General features: G+C 30.7%; 1 protein-coding gene across 1 annotated transcript; it reads right to left on the bottom strand.

The window, feature by feature from the left end:
* Nucleotides 1-9,421: 9,421 nt before the first annotated feature.
* On the bottom strand, nucleotides 9,422-12,596 carry LOC112732281 (chromo domain protein LHP1). Its single transcript, XM_025780952.2, has 6 exons — nucleotides 11,976-12,596; nucleotides 11,792-11,817; nucleotides 11,532-11,618; nucleotides 10,432-11,175; nucleotides 9,885-9,945; nucleotides 9,422-9,744 (listed from the first exon to the last, which is right to left on the bottom strand). The coding sequence occupies exons 1-6, from the start codon at nucleotides 12,384-12,386 to the stop codon at nucleotides 9,697-9,699; spliced, it is 1,377 nt and encodes a 458-aa protein (XP_025636737.1). The 5' UTR covers nucleotides 12,387-12,596; the 3' UTR covers nucleotides 9,422-9,696.
* Nucleotides 12,597-18,652: the final 6,056 nt, after the last annotated feature.

Here is an 18,652-nt window from a genome sequence, read left to right as displayed (position 1 = left end):
GTTGCCGAAGGGTAAGAGAGCATTCAAGAATAAATGGGTGTTCAAATTGAAAGCGGATGAAAGTGTCTCACGGCCAAGGTACAAAGCTCGATTGGTTGTGAAAGGCTTTGAGCAAAAGAAAGGTATTGATTTTGAGGAGATTTTCTCTCCAGTTGTGAAGATGTCCTCTATTCGAGTTGTGCTTGGATTGGCGGCTAGCTTGAATTTAGAGGTTGAGCAGCTTGATGTGAAGACTGCATTCCTTCACGGTGACATAGATAAAGAAATCTATATGGAGCAACCAGAGGGTTTCGAGGTTAAAGGAAAGGAGCACCTTGTATGCAAGTTGAAGAAGAGTTTATATGGGTTAAAGCAAGCGCCAAGGCAGTGGTACACAAAGTTTGATTCCTTCATGGAAGGTCATGGGTACAGTAAGACTTCTTCTGATCATTGTGTGTATCTTAAGAAATTCTTTGATGGTGATTTTATAATTCTCTTGCTTTATGTTGATGACATGTTGATTGTTGGTCATGACACTAAGAAGATTGAAAGTCTTAAGAAAGACTTGAACAGATCCTTTGCTATGAAGGATTTGGGTCCTGCAAAGAAAATCCTTGGCATGAGTATCACTCGTGACAGGAAGAATGGGAAACTGTGGTTGTCACAGCAGAAGTACATTGAGAAGGTTTTAGAGAGGTTTAGCATGAGTAATTCCAAACCTGTTAATACTCCACTTGCTAGTCATTTCAAGCTGAGTTCGCAGCAATGTCCTACAAGTGAGAAAGAGAAAGCGGAAATGAAGAAGATTCCATATGCATCTGCAGTTGGCAGTTTGATGTATGCTATGGTTTGCACCAGGCCGGATATTGCTCATGCAGTTGGAGTTGTTAGTCGGTTTCTCTCTAATCCTGGCAAGGAACACTGGCAAGCAGTGAAGTGGATTCTCAGATACCTTAATGGTACTTCCAGAGTTTGTTTATGCTTTGGGAGTGGCCAACCTGTGTTGGATGGTTACACAGATGCAGATATGGCTGGGGATCTTGATTCAAGGAAGTCTACTTCTGGTTATATGATGACTTTTGCAGGGGGAGCTGTGTCGTGGCAATCTCGACTTCAGAAATGTGTTGCTTTGTCTACTACAGAGGCAGAATACATTGCTGTTGTTGAAACTTCTAAGGAACTCTTGTGGATGAAGAAATTTTTACAAGAGTTAGGCATCAATCAAGAGAAGTTTGTGTTATTTTGTGACAGTCAGAGTGCTATCCATCTCAGCAAGAATCCAACGTTTCATTCCAGATCGAAGCACATAGAGGTGAGGTATCATTGGATACGTCAAGCGCTTGAGATGAAGTCATATGCACTTGAGAAGATCCATACTGATGATAATGGTTCAGATATGATGACTAAGAGTTTACCTGCAGTGAAGTTTGATTTCTGCAAAGAGAAGGCGGGCTTGGTTGAGCAGCCTATCCCCACTTAGTTGGTGAGGGGGAGATTTGTTGGTGGGTCCCCAAACTAAGTGGGGCCCACAAGTTTAAAAAAAAAAACAATAAAGTAAAAGGAAGTGGCTGAGAGCCACGAGAGAGAGAGAGAAAGGCTTCTTTCAATTTGAAAGAAAGAAAGAAAACACAACAGCGCCGAAGAGGAGAAGAGAAATTAGGGGGAAAAGGGCAAGCCAACCTTGATCACATTAACTTGGTAAACTTGCTCCATTTCTTATGAAATTTTAGTATGTTGTTCTTGGTGTAGAGATGAACATTAGGATATAACTTATTTGTTGTATTGCCTTTTCTTTTGCCTGATTTGAGATACCTACTTTTGTGGAGGGTTTATGTTGATTCCACCAGTTTTTGTGATGTATTTTGTTGATTGTTGAGATGCCCTAGTGTCACTAGGAAGACTATTTGTGTACCCATTATTCTGATAGTGGAAGATTTTTCTGGACTAGGTCCCGTGGGTTTTTTGTCCCTCTTTTGGGGGTTTTCCCACGTTAAAATTCTGGTGTCTGGTTATTTAATTTCTGCTATTATATTTGTTGCTTGGAGTATCTTTGGTGTTGCTCATTTAATTGCACAGGTTGTGGGAAAATTATTTTTGGTGCTTCCGCTGTTAGACAGGTTCTTGATTTAAACCTGTGTTGAGTTTTCCCAACACAGAGGAGCCAGAAACAGAAAATCTAGTTTCACTAAGAGTTTCAACAGAAATTTATAATATTCTAGCAAACCTCTTAATTTGTAGAATCCAACTGGTACTTCTAATGCCTTGGCTTCACAAGGGGGAGCCAGTAACAAAAAGACGATTCTGCCAAAACCTTTCAATCCAATCTGAAAGATCTTAAGGCCATTAAACTATTTGCCACCGCGAGTTCCGGAAGTTGTGGTGACCTTTCCGGCGATGGAGGTAATTAATGATGGACAACCAATATCTCAAAAGGAATTATGCCATTTTGGTAATATGTCATCTTTAAGCAATTTTTTTTTCTTTTTATGATGGTTTGATCATTTTCTAGCCAATTTCTCATTGCTTAAAATGATTAACAAATTGTACTTATGACCATTTTTGATAATGTTTTTCTTGGGTTGCAGCTAATCAATTTTTATGAACAGTTTCTTCAATATATAGTCCTAAATCATGACTAAACAGCATGTTTGCAAAGCTTTTTTTTATTTTGAATTTTCATGTGTATGCAATTGTTGCATAATTCCATTTTTTTATAGATTCAAAAGAATAAAGCAGGATAAAATAAATTGTTTGTTAATCATATATATATATATATATATATATATATATATATATATATATATATATATTGGCTATGTACTATAATGCATGTTATCATCAACATAGCATGAAGAATTAGCTTTGTTCAATGCCTCAACAACATGGGATCAAGGATGCATTTCTTAGAATTTGGGCAAGAACAAAACACTTGTTTTGGATTAATAACAACTTCTATGGTAAGTTCTTTATTTATCTACTAGCAATTTTCATCAGCATATTTATGAAAAGGAAAAATATAGGTAACTAACAATATTTTTGTTTATGTTGTTCAAAATAGTCATTGTTTACCTACCATTCCCCTTATGAAAATTATTGCACATATATAAGCTATGCATGTTGATGCTATTATGATGGTCTTTGACAATGCTTTTCATTTTCAATGCATAATTAGTTTACATGAGTATCTAGTGTTATATATGGAGACTCTAGAATCATGTTGTCATATGTAGAAACATATCACCTCGAATTGATGTTTCTTAAATGATCATAAATAATTAATTTTATATGGTGGTTGTTACATGTTAAGAAAGAAAAAAAAAAGAAAATATTTGAGTTTGCTGACAAAATTAATTTCTTAACATTACTCTTTTATATAATATTATAGATTCGAATTTTTATCACTTACTCTTTCTTTTTTTTAATCAAAAATAGGGAGATTCTAACTCGCAACTTTTTAGGTGAGTATGGAAAAACTAACTCATTTGAGCTATAACTCATCACTTACTTAAGCAGATTAGAATAATTTACTTAATTAAACTAATTGAAATTGGATACTATCAAATTATTCTAAATATAAATGTACTATAATTTTTGTTCTCTAATTTTTTATATAAATTGTGGCAAAGCTTATAGTTTTAACAAAAAAAAAATATAAAATCCGGTGAAATAACATGATTTATGCTTTATAATTACATATATGAATAGTGGTTTAGGTACAAATTTTAAGATGGCAGAAATTTGACCCAAAATTGTGGGTCTGGTGCTGGCTTTACACTAAAGGGATGAAACCCATAAAGAGACAATAATTTATCGCTAATATTTTTTCTTCTAACTCCAGTTTTTGGAAGCTCCAAATTATTAGTGCCAAGGGTACAGTAAAAAAATCTACTTGCATTATTGGTGATTGAGATTGAGATATAGCTAGCTAGTAGGGTATATCATTATTTTGCCTAAAAAAATTAATTTTATATAATCAATTTCGAAAGAAATAAATAATATCATGACTCTCTAAAAAGTTAAACTCCTCCAACAAAATGCATTATCTTTTTTATAAGTGAAAAATGATTCGCATATTTAATTTTTTTTACAATATTTAGATAATTATTTAAAAGGTATATTATATCAAAAAATTTTAAATTTTAGACTCTATTTTTAATTTTTAGAAAATTATAATAATTTTTTGTACTTTTACTAATAATAACTGCGCAGGATGTATATTAATAGAAGTAAAAAAAAAAAAATACTAATAGTAAAACTGTGCACTAATAATTCAAAGCTTCCAAAAACTGGATTTAAAAGAAAAAATATTGCCAATAAATCATTGTCTCTTTAGGTAGTGTTTGTTTAATGTTCTTGTCTATCAAAGATATAGACATGGGAGTACATGTGTATTGTTTGTTTATCGAGACATAAAATAATAAAGATACGGTTATACACACTTACACACAAAAGACATATATTTTATGTCTCTTTATAATGTTAAGACACGAATTTTTTAGTTGAGATACAGATTAATCTATCTTTTTGAACGATGCTATCTTTATTTTTTTGGTACTATCTCAACCTATTCCTCCCAAAAATTAACATAGTAGAAGAAATAGTGAAAACGGTTGAAGGATGGTTCTTTGCCAATGGCAACAATGCCATCATCTGCATTACCAAGAGATGATTGTTTCTTGACGATGTCAAGGACGTCAATGGTGTCCTCGTTGAAAGATGCGTTGTCGATGACGGAATTGGAAAGAAGAATGTTGTACTTGAGCAATTAGTGAAAGGGATGGAGTTTTCGGAGAAAATGACGATGATGGTAGTGACGGTGGTGGTGGAGGTTGTTGGATTGGAATAGGTGGAGGAAGAAGAGGAGAAAGACTGACGGCTCACTTTCTCTCTCTGAATTTCTCTTTTTCATTGTTTTCTACTATTTTTTATTTTAATTAAAACCCTTCCCCTTCAGCCCCATAGTCTATATATTTAATCTTGTTTATAGTTGATTGATTATTGGTTTTGCAAATTTTTTCTTTTTTTTTCTGAAAAAAGATGAGTTCTTGAAATTGGTGGAGAGGAAAGGGGAAGAAGATAAAAAAAAATAAAGTTAAAATTTTTTAATTGAGGGTAAAATAGGTAAGACAAAATATTATTGTTCTGTCTATCAAATTGCCAAACACAATTAATTCTTATTGTGTCTTTGTGTATATGTGCTTATTTTTGTGTCTGTATCTTTATGTCTCTGTTTTACATTTTAAAAGACATTAAACAAACACAGCCTCTTTGACCATAAATTTTGGGTCAACATAGGTGAAATGACATTTTTAATGCAAAGAATCTTTGGTCAGATCACAAAATGGTTGTTTGTGCTAGAATGACAGCTAATGAGATTAGAATGGCGATAGATAGGAATTCTTGTTTTAAAACTATCACGAATAAGAGGCGTTGGAAACCCCTCTACTAATTGCTATAAAGTTAATTGTGATGCTAGTCTAGTTGTCGATATTCATTTGGCTAGCTTTGGTTGTATCATCAGGGATTTCAATGGTTGTTGGATTTCTGACTGTTCAGGCTTTATTTCAGATTGGTCTATTCTTTTATGTGAATTATTTGCTGTTTAGAGAGATATAAGGTGAATTATATGGTAAAGATGTAAGTTTACATATGTTTTTTTTATGGGATGAGAGAGAGATTGAAAAGGATGGGAGCCATACTTTGAATAGCAATAAAATAATAAAAAATAATTATAAAAAAAATTTATTTTCTCCCTTTATATCACTTGAATCTGTACAGTAGAGTGCCCCTTCTTATTTAGGGTAGTGATGGTAGTTGTAATGCTGATGTTGTTGATCTTATTTCCAAAATCCAAGAGCTACTATCCTGGCAATGGGTTGTTCACTTGGAGTAGAAAAATCGCGAATCAAATAAGGTTGCGGATTGGATGGCTAAATATAGAGCGAAATGCAATTCCAATAATCTATTCTCACTTAGGATAGGTGTTTTGTCTTTGGTTTTTCATGTTTAGACACCAAAAAAAAAAAGGGTCACTTTGTTGCATATTTTAAAGAATACCATTAGTGATGTAAACCTACTTTAAATCCAATTAGAACCAACGAGCAAAAAAAAAAAAAAAGAAGTTTTGTAATATCATCTTTTGGTTTGTTTTTGCAACAAGAGTATACATTTCCAAATGGTTATTTTGGTGAGGATTATAAATCAATTAGTTTGAGTTGGAACAATGTTCTTTGTTGCACCTTGAATGCGATATCAATTTGGAAAGATACTATAAATCAAGTCAGGGTCAAAGGAAGAGATTACATTCTAGATCATTGACATGGTGTGAAGATTATAGATCAATTAATTGAGTTGAACAATGTTCTTTTTAAAGGTACTTTAATTCCCAGGATTCTTGGACACTGGCATCAAAAGCTTTAATGCAATATCAACCAAAAGAAGGACGAGAATTGCACTAGAAGGAAGGATTTGCCAATCAAAGCTCGAATTTCTCGGTAATCCAGATCGTGAACGATATAATGAATGATACCATTACTACTGCAAAGCTACTTTAAATGCAATTAAATATCATATCTCGGATTAGAGGAGAAGGCATTTCTTGATAACTAACTTGGTATGAGATTATAGATTAATTAGCTGGGTTCAACCTTGTTTGCGTTACAAGCTTGATGCAGTATCAACAACGAAGGATGAAAAGTTCACTCGAACAGAGAAATTGCCGAATCAAAGCTTGAATTCACATTAATTAGTTGAGTTCACCATTGTTCTTCTTATAGATACTTTAAATCTCAAGATTCCTAGACATTAACGTCACAAGCTTGATACCAGTATCAACAACAAAGGACAAAAAGTTCACTCGAACAGAGAAATTGCCGAATCAAAGCTTGAATTCACATTAATTAGTTGAGTGCGCCATTGTTCTTCTTATAGGTACTTTAAATCTCAAGATTCTTAGACACTGACGTTGAATTCACATTAATTAGTTGAGTTCGCCATTGTTCTTATTATAGGTACTTTAAATCTCAAGATTCTTAGACACTGACGATACAAGCTCAATGCAGTATCAACAAACGAGAAGGACGAGAAGTTCATTCGAACAGAAATATCACCAAATCATAGCTTGAATTCACATTAATTAGTTGAATTCGCCATTGTTCTTCTTATAGGTACTTTAAATCTCAAGATTCTTACAAAGGACAAGAAGTTCACTCGAACAGAGAAATTGCCAAATCAAAGCTTGAATTCACATTAATTAGTTGAGTTCGCCATTGTTCTTATAGGTACTTTAAATCTCAAGATTATTAGACACTGACATTACAAGTTTAATGCAGTATCAACAACGAAGGACAAGAAGTTCACTTGAACAGAGATATTGCCAAACCAAAGCTTGAATTCGCGTTAATGCAAATCTTGAATGATACCATGAATGATTACTGCCTTGAGGAAAAAAGAGATTTTGAAATTTGCATCCACTTCTCATCATTGCAAGAGTTTGCATTTCCTCATAGTTAACTCTCAAGATTCTTAGACATTGATATTACAAGCTTAATGCAGTATCAACAATAAAAGATGAGAAGTTCACTCGAACAGAGATATTACCAAATCAAAGCTTGAATTCGCATTAATGCAAATCTTGAATGATACCATGAATGATTACTGCCTCGAGGTAGTACAAATCTTTCCATTTTCCAATTCGATTCGATCCATTCGTTCGTAGAGCTATTTACTTGATCGCAGACATTTCGGGAACACCTTTAACAGAGGGACAAATAGTCAATTTTGAAAGAACTTATTGTAAACCTCTTTCAGATATGAATCTACCTGATTCAGAAGGGAAGAACTTGCATCAGTATCTCAATTTGATTTCAAACGTGGGTTTGATTCACACTCCATGTTCTGAGAAATATTTATCATCCGAAAAGAGGAAAAAACAGAGTCCTTGTCTAAAAAAATGCCTTGAGAAAGGGCAGATGTATAGAACCTTTCAACGAGATAGTACTCTTTTAACTCTCTCCAAATGGAATCTATTCCAAACATATATACCATGGTTCCTTACTTCGACAGGGTACAAATATCTAAATTTAATATTTTTAGATACTTTTTCAGACCTATTGCCGATACTAAGTAGCAGCAAAAAATTTGTATCCATTTTTCATGATATTATGCATGGATCAGATATATCATGGCGAATTCTTCAGATTCCATTTCCTCATAGTTAACTCTCAAGATTCTTAGACATCGACATTACAAGCTTGGTGAGAAGTTCACTCGAACAGAGATATTGCCAAATCAAAGCTTGAATTCGCGTTAATGCAAATCTTGAATGATTACTGCCTCAAGGCGAAAAGAGGTTTTGAAATTTGCATCCATTTCTCATCATTGCAAGAGTGAACTGCACTGGGTTGGCGAATTGCGATGGCATCAAAGCTTGATTTGCAATACCATGGCGTTACTATTTATCTACATCTGCTCCACATCGTTGCAAGAATTTGCTGTTCTTGATATCAAATTTGGTGAGGAAACTAATATCAATTAGTTGAGCCAAACAATATCAACAATGAGGACGAAGGACTTGAATTGCAATGGGTTTTGGTGAATGAATATTAGAGGGTAGTGAGTATTTTATTATAGTGCATCGAAAGAAACTAGTTGTATCGACACCAAGAATCTTTAAAATGGTGTTACAGAGGAATGACATTGGAACCAAATAGTGGGATTTTTCTTTTTTCGCTAAAGAAAAGATCAGACATAAAAATTGGATTTTTGATGGGGGCAACAAAACGAGAATATAGTGCTAATTAGGGTGGTCAAGGATGGAAATAAGAAACAATTGCAAAAGACACCCAAAATTGGGAGTGAATGAATGGAAAGCAAAGCCTTCAATTGTTTCTCGCTTCCTCTCTGAATTCTCGTCGACACAAGCCGCCACTGCACTTTTTCGCCGGGAGTTAAGAGGGTTGGTAACGAACGTCTCTCGGCAACCCTAATCTGGGTAGTCTTCATCTCGAGGATTGGTAACGAAACGTCTCTCGGCAACTCTAATCTGGGTAGTCTTCATCTCGACGACACTAATTAAGTTTAGGGTTTAGAAATCATTAAGCATAATTAGGTGGATTATCATTAAGTTTAGGGTTTAGAAATCATTATTGGTTTACTCACGGCTTACTAATGTTTCTTGATCATTTCCACTAAACATGAATTTGAGGTGATGTGCTATATATATGACGTGATTCTAGAGTCTCCATATATTAGTCTAGATCCTAATCCAAACTAGCTATATTTAAAACGAAATGCATAATGAATAGCCATCATAATAGCATCAGCATCCACAGTTTATAGCTGTGCAATAATCATAAATATGCAAGTTGCTAATAAATAGATAAAGAACGTACCATAAAATTTGCTACTAATCCAAAATAAATTGTTCTGTTCCTGCCCAAGATTTAAGAATTGCATCCTTGATTCCAAAGTGTTGTGCATTCAACAGAGCTAACTCTTCATGTTATCAACAATTAAACATAGCAAATGGTAATATGCATATAGTACATGGCGAAATACAGAATAAAATTGATTAAATTAGTCATAACTACATACTAACAAACAATGCATCTTACCCTTCTCTATCTTCTGAATCTACACAATTTCGGATTATACAACAACTAACAGATGAAAATCTAAATAAAGAAAAGAAAGAAGCTCTGCAAGCATGATGTTCAGTCACGACATAGGACTGTATCGGAGATGCTGCTCATAGAAATCGATCAGCTGTAACCCAAGAAAACCATTAGCTTCTAGTAAAAGGGCCGTAAACAGAGTCTGTTAAGCATATTAAGAGATGTGAAAATTGTCTAGAAAATAATCAAACTATCTAAACAAGAAAATATTGCTTAAAGATAACATGTTACCATGATTGGATAATTCCTCTTGAGATAATGGTTGTCCACCAATATCTCCGAGCCGTCAGCCCTGTAAAGGTAGCCATATAAGTTTTTAGGTAAAGTAGCATGCCAAGGAATAAAAGTATATAATGAAGATCAAATTCTAAGATAATGGAGAGTAGAGTTGAAAAACAGTTGATGAAAATAATTAATGCATTGAAGAAAAAAGTTGAAGGAACAGTTATGGAGCAAAATACTACAATCTTGATGCAATAAAAGTTAACGAGAAAAAAATTGATGCCTAACAAGATTTGATCTATAATTTCTTCCCCAACCCCTAACGAGAAAATAAAAAGTAATCATTACACTGATGCATGGATTTATGCATCCTGAACCATCATCAATCTTTGATTTATAAACCGAACTGCAATAACATCTTTATAAAAAAACGATTATTTAAAAATAAAATTCTTGAAAACGTGTATAAAAGAGTGGTTTTAGAAAGCACGCAACAAATATAAATACAATATATGAAAGTTAAACAGCATCTGGAGTTGTTAGATGGGTTGCTAACCTTATCGCCAAGAAGCTCACCACAACATCCTGAGTGCTGATTGGAATTGGCGGCAAACAGTTCACTGGCTTTAGGATCTTTACGATCGGGTTGGAAGGTCTGGGCAGATCCACCTTCCTATTACTGGCTACCACCTGTTGAGCCGAGCCATCAGATGTGCCAGCTGGATTCTGCAAACTAAGAGGCTCACCAGAGAGTAAATCTCGGTTAAACCTCTTAACAGAACCAGATTTTCTCTTTCTGGCTCCTCTGCTGCCGCCACCCTGGCTTGATTCCATGCAACCACCATTTGGTTGCCCCTCTCCATGACCATCCCCTGACGAGGGATTAGGATCTTGGAACTGTATGGCAAGCCTGTCAGCATCAGAGCCATTGGCTGTTGATGCTCTAAGCTCGCTAAGCTTAGGATCATAATCGGGCTCTTCATTTGCAGCACTGACTGACCCGGAAGCATTTCCAAGCCTACTCACATTTGGGGGTGCAGCATTTCTGACAATGCTAGCATCCCCGTTGTTTTCCACTTCGTCAGCGAAAAGCACTGGCTGTGGAAAGGCAGGGATGTCACCATAATTTAGGCCCGTTATTTGAGGAGGAGGAGCTGATGGAGCATGGTTGCTAGTGGATGTTGAAGCTGGAAATCGTCTGAGGCTGTACGGAGTCTCGGATCGCTCCAGCCTCTTCTTAAGCGCAGAATGTTGAACAACATTCTTTCGCTTACGCCTGCGTTGCGGCGCTGAATGCCAGCTGCAAAACCAAATAAATACATAAATATATAAATAAATGAACTCGAAACATCAAAAGGTTAGTTTTTTTTTTATGTGAGCTTATAACCGGCTGCAATCATAACAAGCAAACAAACAAACACAGAATACTTTTCATCCTTATTCACAATCTTAACATAGGGGCCTTAAAAAAGAGAATCCAGATTTTATGGCACAGAAAAAATGAATGTGAATATAAGAATAAGAAATGCCAGGGGCCATCAGAATTTATTTATTTTGACCATTAATTAATCATCAACTCAATTCCTTTAGTCTAGTAATCTAATAACATACTTAATCTCATACTTTTAACTTTTAAACATTGATCGATAAGAATACCTTTCCTCGAAAGCCGAGACGATTTCAGAAACACCCTCCAGATTTTCCAGAGGCTCCCATGTGTTGGCTGTCTCAGGCCAATCAAGCCTTCAGCAGTAAACAGAACACAAACAAAAAAGTTAGACAGAAAAAACAAATAAACAAAAAAAAGGAAAATAATGCGTTACATTTGATCCAACCCTTCAGTATTATCATAATCCAATCATAAAATAAATTTAGAACAAGAGAGCTTCAAAGTAAATAATTAAAAAAGTACTCACCATTTGACCAAGTAGTGAACCTCACCCTGAAAGTTTTAATTCGAATATTACAACAAAAAAAAAAATCAGTTAGACCAATGCAGAAAAAAAAGAAACCAAAGAAACGAAAATTAAGGAAATAAAAATCAAAATTAAATTAAAAAATAAAAGAAAAAGAGGAAGAAAGGTTGAAACTTTGGATTACCTTGCGGACCCTCCTTTTACGAATGGCTTCGACTTCGTAGTAACCCTCAGGAAGACGAGAGGAACCTTCTTCAGCATCATCATCACCATCATCCATTTCTTCATCTTCTTCTTCCAGTCCGGAAACTTCAACACGAAGAAGCTCCTCTCTTTGCTGCTGTTGGTGTTCTCCTTGCCCTACCTGCAACTCCATATTCTGGTTCTCAGCGAGAGGAACGGGTTGGTTACCAGCGCCAACAGTATCAGCACCAGAATCGCCATGAACAAGAGCATTAGCACCTTCCCCAGCAGCAGAAACAGGAACGGTTACAGAATCAGCAGGAAGATGAGCAGAAGCAGAAGGAGAAGGAGCAGCACCGTTGGTGTTGTGTGGTTCGAAGGTTGATGACCTTCTCTTGGCTGCAGGCTTCATTATAGTTGTGAATAAACACAGAAAGAGATGGATTGAATAGAAAGAAAAGCGAGGGTTTTGGGTTCTTCGTGAAGAGAAAGAGTGTGGAGTGTTGAGAGAGATGAGAGTGAGAGGGAGAGTGAGAGGGAGAAATTCTGAGAGAGAAACTGAAAAGCTGCGTCTGCTTCAATGAGTTGTCTCAATTGCAACGCTTCGGATGAAATGACTATCTGGCTTTTATTTTTTTTTTCTTTATAAATAATTTTAGAGTTTAATTTTACAATAAACCACACAAAAAAATGTACCGCAAATATCGAACTTAAACTGATTTTAGAATTTACCAAAAATCGAATTCTTGACCTTTTGATATAAAATTCTAATACCATGTTATGACTCATTTATCTCAAAAATGTAACCTGAAAATACTAATGGTCATATCTCTAATATTTCTTAAACCTTCATTATACACATTATATACTTGGATCATTGACTCTTTATATTTTTTAAATTTTATTATTAACAAAAATATATTTAAATAATTTAAAAATATATTAAAAATATTTAATTTAATTTTATTAACAAAAAAATATGATGTAACTCACTTGTTAATATCATCATTTCAGTTGTTATATAAAAATTTATTTGTGGCATCATTTTTTTATTAGGTGAGAACTCATATCTTTATGAAAAATTAACACTTTAAAAGTGATTAGATAACAATATAATTAAATTTATTAAATTATTTAATAATTCTTAATTATTAATACGTAAATTTTTACCTTTTCATTAATATTTTAGTTTATGATGTATTTTGTTATATTTTTTAATAATTTAAGAATTTTTTTAGATAATAAAATTTGGGAATATTTTTATCATTGACAAAATAATTTGGATGCATATTTGTGGTGTATCCTTAATTTTAATACAACGATAGTACATAATATTTTTACCCAATACTCTAATTATTATTTCTATTTTTTTGACGACTATTTACACGATTAATATAAAAAATAATTGTTTTTATTAATGTGATATTATCTAATTATATATGTGTGTAAAATTATTTTATACTAACAATATATTAAAATTAAAATTTTATTTATATTTTTTTATTTTAAGTTATTTTATTTTTAGAAATTAATAAAGAAATACTAATACACTCTAAATAAAATAGAGATTGTCAAATCACTTAAAAAATGACATATTATTAGAGATAATAAATAAAATAGAATATTATAAATTTTATTTTATAAAAATTTTTTAATCAATAAAAACTATTAGAATCCCTTAATAAGGAGGTTTAAAGTTAAATTGAATCATTATAATATTTTGAAATTTAATTTCACAAAAATTTTTAGTTGCTTTAAAACAAATAAAATTTTGCTTTATTCTATTCATATATGTAATATATCAGCAAATAATATAGATCATTTTTTTATTTAAGATTAAATCTAAAATAAAAAAATTAATTGTTTTGAATTAAATCCTCTCACTTTTCAAAATTATTGATTTCATAGTATATATAAAATAACTTAAAAAAATCATTAAATCCACGGTTTTTAGATTTCTGGTTTTTACATTTCGCATGGATTTCGTTTGCGTGTTTTTTAGTTCTGCCATTTACTTAATTACTTCCTTTTTTTTTCTTGCATTTATTATGTACACAATGAAAAATCTTAAATGTGTTGACTGTTGACGGCTTTTATAATTGAAATTAATTTTAATTGTGAGTAAAGGGTAAATAATAATTAAAATAGTATCTAGAAATTCATATTATGAAAAAAAACCTGAAATATAATAAGTTATTGAAATATTAAAAAATGTGACAAAAAATTAATTTTTTTATAAATAATAAATAAACTTTATATTTTTCAAATGATTTACATATTTAATTTGAATTTTCGTGATAAATTTTGGATAAAATATTTAAAAGGTTCATGCAAAAACAAAATTCAATCACTATACTTGTTTATATTTTAAAAATTTTGAAAAATTCAGAAAAAGAAGAAATTGCAAAAAAAATTAAAAAAATCACTTGTCTTAAAATTCATCAAATTTAAAAGATTAAGTTTGAATAGGTCCATAATAAGTGATTCTTTTTTAAGTTTTAGTTTAAATATATTTATAGTCTATAAGTTTTTTGCATTGCCATATATTTATATAAATAATATTCTCTCTATTATAAAACACAAAATTTTTAAACTAAATAATAATTGAATAGCAGAAAATCTTTTACAAATATTATTATTATTATTATTATTATTATTATTATTATTATTGTTATTATTATATGCTACTCTCTATTTTTTCTCAAATTATCTATTTGTTTTTAGTTATACACAGTTATTAAGGCAATTATTAAATTTTATTAACAATAGAATTTCGTTTATAATAATAATAATAACAATAATAATAATAATATTAATAATAATAATATAGATAGATATAAATTTAGCGGATACTTTTCCTTTTATAATAGACAGACGAGAATTTAATCCATCAAGGAGTAATATTTTACAGGTTTTGTTATCAAATATTTCTTTTATATGTAAATACTATGCTCTATATTTTAAAGAAAAACGAATTTAAAAAAAATCGAATTACAATTGAAGAACGGTGATTTTTTTTACAATATTATAATAAATATACATATATATAAATCTTGAATGGATACTTTTCCTTTTTTGTTACATTGTCAAAATTCTATGCATTAAAGAGTAGTATGTTATACATTTTGGCATTAAATATTTCTTTGAAAAAAATTAAATTAGTAATCAACAAAATCTAAATATAAATATTTTATGGATACTTTTCCTTTTTTGTTAGATGGACAAAATCTAATGCATTGAATATTTCTTTTTGGCTTTCTATATAAATAATATTCTCTTTATTCCAAAGAAAAATAAAGCAGAAATGAAAAAAATAAATTTCTTTAAAATTATTATATAAATATAGATCGATATAAATCTTGTAGATATTTTTCCTTTTTTGATAAATAGAAAAAAAATCTGATTCATTGAATAGTAAAGAGTAGTATTTTACACACAGGGTTGTATTTAATATTTCCTTTCCATATAAATAATATTATTGACATTTCAAAGAAAACAAATTTGGAAAAACTAAATTAGAATTGGACAAGAGAATTTTCATTATAGATAGATATAATATTGTATGGATACTTTTCCTTTTTTTGTTAGATATGTAAAAATCTAATGCATGGAAGAGTAATATTTTCTTTGTAACTAATGTTCTCTCTATTTCAAAGAAACAATTTTGAAAAAAAAAATAGATTAACCTATTTTCATTGATAGTTTAAAAAGTTACATATGTAAGCTAATAAAATTGTAATAAAATGATCAATAATGCATGACGAGTCGGGGTAGAATATGCTAGATAGAGATCCATGGTTTGACTCATTTTAGGCCTAGTTGGATTTGTTTTATTAAATGGGTTAGTTTTGAATATTTTATAAAGTATATTAATTAAAAGTCAGTATATAAGCTTTAAAAAGTCTATAAAATTCGTTGGGTTGGTCCATTTTAATTTTTAATATAATGTTTGAAGCAGGGGTGGAACTAGATGAAATATTAGATAGAAACAAAAAATATTTACATAATAAAATAAGTCTAAAATAAAATTTTAAAGAAAGATTAAACTGAAATTTACATATAATTTATATGTAAAAAATTAAAATCGCGTTGTATATGCAATAATTTATTGGTTAGTGACAAATCTTTAAAAGAAATTTAGATTTACGACGAATTAATTTTTGATTTGTCGAGTTATGAGATACGAAAAAAAAGGACATATATTTAAAATTTAAGTTTGGTGATTATAACTTTTGGACAACTACTTTGTTTTCTTTTAATCTCTTGGAACAGGAGATGATTTTTTTTTTTTGTTTCATATGTTTTGTTGAAATATGGTTTATCGGTGCTATATAATTGTATAAGTTATCAATTTAGTGTTAGTTTTTTTTTATTTGAAAGGAAGAGTTCAAAGACCCAAACTTAGTACTATGCCGATTTTACTTTCTACTATATGGGTGTTAAATATTACATTTAGTATAATTTTAATAGTTTAATTTTAATATATTGATAGTATAAAATATTTTTATTTTTTAATGGTTATTTAGATGGTCAATATAAAAGAATTATTTTTGTTATTGCAATATTACATGATTAAATACACATATAAAACTAATTTATACTGACAATATATCAAACTAAATTATAATTTTAAATTTAGTTTATGTTTGTAGTCTATGATTATGATTCATAAGTAGGGTTAAGAGTATGGGTAATATAACAAGAGTATGGGTAATATAACAATGAATTATGAATTCTAAAATCAACAATGCTAGGGAACTAACTCTATATAAACCAAGAATCAGCCAACTAGTAAACCAGAGGCACCGGTGACTTTAACCGGATGTTGCTACTGATAGGCACACAGATGTTTCTTTTTCTTGTAAATTGGATGGTTTTGGATATGATTTCTATGTTTCATGTGTTACGCATTAATAAAACATAATTAATTATATAGAACCAACTAATGAATAATTAAAGTATCTGTTCCGTGATTCTCTGCTATTACTAACGTATCTTCCCTCGTGTTTTGAACGTGGTCAACAATAATTAAATTATAAATTAATAAAATTAATTATAATTAATTATGTTGTTCTATTCTTGGCTGATTATTAGTTGGTTCCATATACTTTTCCTTCTAAAATACAGGTAATATCAATTTGGAATTTTTTAAATTTAAAGTTTTAAATTATAATTTATGAAACATATTATTAAATAGGATCTTGAACTTATTGGCTATTGCACTTTTAAATATGTTGAGCTCGAGTGAAAAAAATAATAAATAATACATAAATTTAAGCCACATATTTATAAATATGAATCAGATTCTGAGTTAAAATCGATTCAGTTCATTTTCACTCCTACATGATGAGCAATAGCATAAGGCTTTGTGTCTTAACTATCTCGGATTCAATACTCATACTCATTGAAAGATGGAAATAAAGCTTGCTTGTTTGGAAGGGTCTTCATTTTGTGCCTATGCAGTATATATTTGAAGGATTAGTTATTGGACTTTCGACCTGTGGAATTCTGGTGCAAACAAAAAAAAAGGAGAGTGCTACGTAGATAATGACTATCTTAAACAATATGAACAACTACCAATCAAATAAAAACATACTATATCTCCAAATTACCCACCTAAATTATAATATTAAAATAACTATCCGTACACCTAGTGAAATGAATATCCGATATATCTATTGTTCATATTGTTTAGTATTTTCATTGTCTACCTATACTTTTCAAAAAAAAATAGGATATAACTTTTCTAGACCGTTACTTTTGTTAGTTCATAAATGTTTGCATGTGTAAAATTTTTAATTTAATAGTTGGTCGATTCAACCATTTATATTAAGTTGCCATTAATTATTGCATATATAAATCAAGGGTTTAATCAATTTATATGAACTACCAGTGTAAAATAAAATTATATAGATATTTAATAACATATTGTTATATTTATACAAATAAAAAAAGATAGACTCAAAAACACTAATCAATCAACTTTTTGTCTAATGATATGTGGGTAAGTTAAGTATTTTGGCCAATGCGGCAATACAAAATTATATGTATATTTAAAAGAAAATATTGTTAATACATTAAAATCAGATTATTTGATTTAGTTTGATTTGATTCATTTGTTAAACTAAAATTATTTTATACTATTATTTACATGCTCTTATAAATTTTTAAGGTGGTGGGTAATTGGAATTAATGCTTTTCTGGACACGATAATATAAAATTTAGTATCCATACAAGAAAGTCTTAAACTAATTGTATACCAAAAGTCCAAAACAAAATTTCAAGAACTTCACTTATTTCTTTGTAAAAGAATTACATAATTTTATTTTTACTATTTTTCCTCCCAATAATATTGAAACATGTTATGAATAGTTTTTTCTTTTTCTTCTTTCTGGTCGATATGAAAACAATGTTTTAATAGCTATACATGACCCCAAAAAGTAAGAGATGAATTTTCTAAACTTGGTATCATGTTGTAACTTACATTAGTCACCTTTTCAAAAATAGATGTTCTTCAAAGTGAATATGTATTTTTAAATTTGTTAGGTAGCGTTTATAATAAAAATTTCCTTTCAATTCATGAATTGTCATGTATAATTATCAAAATGAGTTATTTAGATAACAATTATATTCCTTTATTCATGATAATAATTTAGCCAAGCAATGTAACACATGATA

The sequence above is a fragment of the Arachis hypogaea genome, chromosome 2 (genome assembly GCF_003086295.3).
Source record: "Arachis hypogaea cultivar Tifrunner chromosome 2, arahy.Tifrunner.gnm2.J5K5, whole genome shotgun sequence".
NCBI lineage: Eukaryota > Viridiplantae > Streptophyta > Magnoliopsida > Fabales > Fabaceae > Arachis > Arachis hypogaea.
Note: the sequence above shows the minus strand (reverse complement) of the source record. Positions and strands in the feature narration are given on the sequence as shown.

What these genes read in the sequence shown, in the direction of transcription:
- LOC112732281 (XM_025780952.2), bottom strand. Translation starts at nt 12,386, where the DNA reads ATGAAGCCTGCAGCCAAGAGAAGGTCATCAACCTTCGAACCACACAAC. An exon ending in GTAAAAGGAGGGTCCGCAAG is followed by an intron (nt 11,818 to 11,975) that starts GTAATCCAAAGT and finishes TAAAACTTTCAG; the next exon opens with GGTGAGGTTCACTACTTGGT. An exon ending in GTTCACTACTTGGTCAAATG is followed by an intron (nt 11,619 to 11,791) that starts GTGAGTACTTTT and finishes TTACTGCTGAAG; the next exon opens with GCTTGATTGGCCTGAGACAG.